General features: G+C 38.6%; 1 protein-coding gene across 2 annotated transcripts in view; it reads left to right on the forward strand.

Annotated features, from left to right (window-relative positions):
* LOC144978544 (low-density lipoprotein receptor-related protein 4-like) overlaps positions 1 to 5,000 on the forward strand; it is a 157,974-nt gene that overhangs the window by 119,770 nt on the left and 33,204 nt on the right. For both annotated transcript variants that reach the window (XM_078924756.1, XM_078924757.1), the window contains 6 exons: positions 1 to 104; positions 309 to 434; positions 1,565 to 1,773; positions 2,447 to 2,637; positions 3,385 to 3,586; positions 4,173 to 4,362. The exon at positions 1 to 104 is cut by the window's left edge and continues 73 nt beyond it. In XM_078924756.1, coding sequence (XP_078780882.1) covers positions 1 to 104; positions 309 to 434; positions 1,565 to 1,773; positions 2,447 to 2,637; positions 3,385 to 3,586; positions 4,173 to 4,362 — 1,022 coding nt within the window. The remainder of the gene's footprint in view (positions 105 to 308; positions 435 to 1,564; positions 1,774 to 2,446; positions 2,638 to 3,384; positions 3,587 to 4,172; positions 4,363 to 5,000) is intronic.

The raw sequence follows: 5,000 nt of genomic DNA on the forward strand, positions 1-5,000 counted from the left end.
CAAAAAAGCCAACAAGTTTAGCGGCGGACGGGTGGAGATGGTTCGATCACAACTTTTCTTCCCCATGGATATTCATACACTCCATCCACAACGACAACCCCCTGGTGAGTAGATTGGGTGGATGATGGGAAATTTTTTTAGAAAGCATTTTGGGGTTTTGGTTAGAAAGCTGGATTTTTTTTTAAAATTGTTTTTACAAGTTCATGAAAATTAAAAGACATATGCACCAATTTTATTTTTTATAACAACCCATTTTATGCTTGCTAACGTCTTTTTTGTTTTTGTTTTTATTTATTTTTTTCATGTAGGTCCTACCAGGTGTGGCAGTAATAATGGAGGCTGTTCTCACCTGTGTTTACCTGGGGAGACGGGTTACACCTGTGCATGTCCGACAGGTCTCATGTTATACCAGGACAGGAAGAAATGTGCTAAAGGTATCAAAAATATTTTATCTTTCATTTTGATTTGACGTATGTGTTTGTTATTTTATTTCTTTTTCTTTTTTTGTTGTTGTTTTTTTTTTTTTTTTTAGGGGATTTTTTCAGTTAATTCTGGCCGGTAACCATTAAGGTTAGTAGAATCTTGCTATTCTAGTTACACAAATTTCATTTTATTATATTTGGAAAGCTGCAAATGCAGGCAGACTTGTCGAACGGTATTTTTGGTTTTCAACATAAGCAACTATTTTTTTTTGGTAAAAACAAGCAAACAAACAAGGAAGTCAAAAATTGGATTGAATTGCTGTCCGTAGTTTTTTTGAATTATGAAAGTCGTATGTTAACAATTTCAATGGATGATTGTGATTAAGGTATGATCAGTAAACTAAATGACAAAATAATCCTTGATTCAACGAACGAGTAACCAGACTGTTTAAGTGATACTGAGCTGCTAGAAGGTATGGACTGTAAAAAGTAATAAGCAAAAATGACCAAAATACCAAACACGGAACGTTTCAGGCTCAAACCCCTACTTCAGTTAATGACAAAAATACAATGAAAACATAAATACATTACTAAAAAAAACGAGAACGATGACAGATAAATATTCAGCATGTCATGATAGTATAGCAGTTCTTAGCAGTTTGATAAATTTTTAAAAAATGCATAAGTATTTTAATTGAGCTTCTATATAGCGCAGTATCCACTAAACATGCTCAAAGCGCTCTACAAATGGTCTCGACCAACAGCTACACGTAACATGCAGAACGAGACATGACGCCTGATAGGCCTGTTTGGGTTCGAGCTTCGCATAGTTGAGTCCTTGAAAAAGACTCTTTACCCACATTCTCTCACCGTACTCAGGTGTAAAATGAGTTCCTGGCCATTAACAGCGTTGTCTCTCTCGGAAAAAAATTGTAATATCGCCCAACAGGCGTCATGTCTCGTTCTACATGTTATGTGTTGCTGTTGGTCAGGAACCCTTTGTAAAGCGCTTTGAGCACATAGAGGATATTGCGCTATACAAAAGCTCATTTAAGGGAGGATCAGGGATTTTTAAAAAATAAATAACTCCAAGCGTTCTAAATTAAATTTTAAATTAAAGCCTTTTCGTTTTCCCTTCACAGTCATGGATATGTTCGTCATCTTCTCCACCCAGTCGGATGTCAGACGGATTTCTCTGGACACCCCAGAGTTGATGGACGTGGTTATCCCCCTTAGTGGTGTCAAAGGGGCCGTAGGGGTGGAGTTTGATAGTCAGACAGACACCATTTTCTGGTCGGACATCGACTCGGACAGCATCGGGCAAGCAGATTGGGATGGAACAAACCAGAAGGTCGGACTTGATAAAAAACATTTTAATAACTTTATGAAATGCAAAAATCCCTATAATCACTATATAAATAGCTTTAGAAATAAATAATTTGCTCTCAGCATGATCCAAAAATGCTCCAAGGTCCTGAATATGGATTCTAAGAAGCTAAACTTTCCTTCTCAACAAGATGTATTGAGTCAAAGAGGCATCTACAGCTCTGTAGCTGGAGCCAAAAATTTGTATTTCTACTAATTTTTCGTTGTACTAGGCAGGTCTGCTATCTAAGATACTGGGACCCCTTGACGTGATGAGTCACATGTAAATGTGTGGCTATGTGGTCTTGTGGTATGACACTGGCTTTCGGATCGGAAGGTCCTGGGTTTGAGCCTGGCTCTGCGCATAGTTGAGTCCTTGCAAAAGGCTCTTTACTCACATTCTCTCACAGTACTCAGGTGTAAAATGAGTACCTGGCCGTTAACAGCATTGTCTCTGTCCGAAGAAATTATAATATTGCCTTACAGGCATCATTTCTTCTAAATGTTAAATGTTGCTGTTGCACAGGGACCCCTTGTAATGTGCTTTGAGCACGTTCAATGGATATTGCGCTAAATAAAAGCTCAATTTTTTTAATTTAAAAAAAAAAAAATTTCTACATTTCCATTCAAGTTCCTTTCCTGTCCTGTCCTGTCCACAGTCGTTGGTTTCCTCCAGTTTGGACTCACCGTCTGGTCTGGCCTTGGACTGGGCAGGTCGCAATCTCTACTGGACGGACTTCGGTGCTGATCGGATTGAAGTGGCATCCATCGACAACAAAAACCTGCGAACTGTCCTGGTCTGGAGAGATCTGGACCACCCTAGAGATATCGTCGTTCATCCCCAAAAAGGGTTCGTCAGCAGTTTGTTGTTCAAGTTTTTTTTTGGTTTTTGTTCCAAGTTTTTTAAAGTTCTTTTTTTCAAATTAGATTAAAGAAAACTATGCATTTGCCAGTTGTTTTCTGAAAGAACACATTATTCATATTCCTTGTCTTTCACTGTAGTATGATTTTGTGTGTGTGTGTATGTGGTCTAGTAGTATGACACTGTTTTCAGACAGGAACGTCCAGGGTTCGAGACTTGCTCTGTGTGGTGCATAGTTGAGTCCTTGGAAAAGGCTCTTTACTCACATTTTTTTTCACTGTAATCAAGCCTATAATGAATACCTGGCTGTTAACAGTGATGTGTCTGTCCAAAAAGAAAAAAAAAAGTAATGTCGTCTATTAGGCATCATGCCTCGTCCTACACATTAAGTGCTGCTGTAGGTTAGGGAGCACATTTTGTGGATATTGCAATAGATAAATGCTAAAGCTTTAGTTTTTTAAAAGTCTTGAGCTATATATTTTTTTAGAGAAATCTTTTAAAGAATTTTGCTGGGAATAATCAGTTTTTTTTTGTTTAGATTTGTCTTTTTGGGGTCTTTTGTTTGGGGGAGGGGGAGGGTATATATCTTTATAATATCTTTTTTTTTTCTGTAATTAATAAATATATATTTTTTAAAAAAAACAAAAGCTAAGAATAATCTTTCCTGAAAGTTTGCAATAAAATCTTTGTTATTCAACTTCAAGATTTCTATTCTATTTTGAAATGCGCATACAGATTGATGTTTTGGACTGACTTGGGCAAATCTGCCAAGATTGAAGGGGCTGGCATGGACGGTAGTGACCGCTTTGTTCTAGTTGGACACAATACCACGTGGCCCAATGGACTGGCTTTGGACTCTGAAACTGACCGATTGTACTGGGTGGACGCTGGCAATGGTATGCTGGAATCCTGCAGGCTGGACGGAGGGGACAGGAAGGTGAGGGGTTTAGTTGTTTTGGGGGGGGGGGGTTCTTGATTTTAATCAGGTGTTGCAGCAGACACAAATATATATACAAATCCAAAGGTAGAAAATATGGAATCTAAAGATTTATATTTCATCTTCCAACATACATACACACAAAGAAATATGCATAAAAACACACTCATGCATCATCATCATATCATTGCCTTTTTCAACCTTGGTCAGGTTAGAGGCCACAGACACAGAGTTTCCATCGTTCTCTATCTTGAGCTAACTTATTTATCTCATTCCTTGTCTTATTACTTCTCTGTAAATCACCTTTTTTAATTCTTCTCCATGTTCCTCGTGGCCTTCCCCTTGATCTTCTGCCCTGAGGGTTCCAGTCCAATACTTCCTTTGTTATAATTTGAAGCTGCCTAACCGACATCATGTCTCATCCTAAATGTTAAGTGCTGCTGTTGACTTGGGGACCTTTGTAAAGCACTTTGAGCACATTTAGTTATATTACGAGCAGTATGTAAATGCTCTTGTTTTTTCGTTATGTTTTTAAAACTAACATCTGTGTCTAATTCCCCCTTGTCCAACTATGAACCCTCTATAGGTGATCATCTCCCAGGGTCTCCAGCATCCTTTTGGTATCAATGTATTCGGCAGCACAGTATACTGGACAGACTGGGATACTGGCAGTATACACTATGCCGACAAGGACACGGGCATGGGACAATCTGTACTGATGTCGGGGTTCGGCCACATCATGGACGTTAGGGTTTTCCACAGGAAGCGGCCTCACAGTAAGTATTACAGATCATACGACTATGTGGTCTTGTGGTATGACACTCGCTTTCGGACCGGAAGGTCCTGGGTTCGAGCCTCGCTCTGCGGATAGTTGAGTCATTGGAAAAGGCTCTTTACTCACATTCTCTCACAGTACTCAAGTGGAAAATGAGTACATGGCTGTTGACAGCGTTGTCTCTGTCATAAAAAATTTGAAATATCGCCTAACAGGCGGCATGTTTCGTTCTACATGTATTGCTGTTGGTCAGGGACCTCTTGTAAAGCGCTTTGAGCTCATTTTGTGGATATTGCACAATATAAAAAAAGCTCAATATTTAATAAGCTCAATACAATTTACTATAGAGAATTTTAAAAAAAAGTTTTTTAGAGCCATCTGACCCATGGAGTTGGAGTTGATACTCGTTTCTATCGAGATATTGCTATCTAAAGGGAAGAAGCTACATTGTGCGTTTATCGACTATGAAAAAGCATATGACCTTATTGACAGATCCGCATTATTTACAAAATTGATCAAATCCGGTGTGAGCTCGAAATTTGTCAAGCTATTTAGAAACATGTATTCAAAGGTTGAGCTGGCCACAGGAGGTAAAGGTCAACAACAATTTTTTTAATCAAACAGCGGATTATTACAGGG

The sequence above is a fragment of the Berghia stephanieae genome, chromosome 8 (assembly GCF_034508935.2).
Source record: "Berghia stephanieae isolate SIO BIC M18660-M18661 chromosome 8, UCSD_Bste_1.3, whole genome shotgun sequence".
NCBI classification, from domain to species: domain Eukaryota; kingdom Metazoa; phylum Mollusca; class Gastropoda; order Nudibranchia; family Aeolidiidae; genus Berghia; species Berghia stephanieae.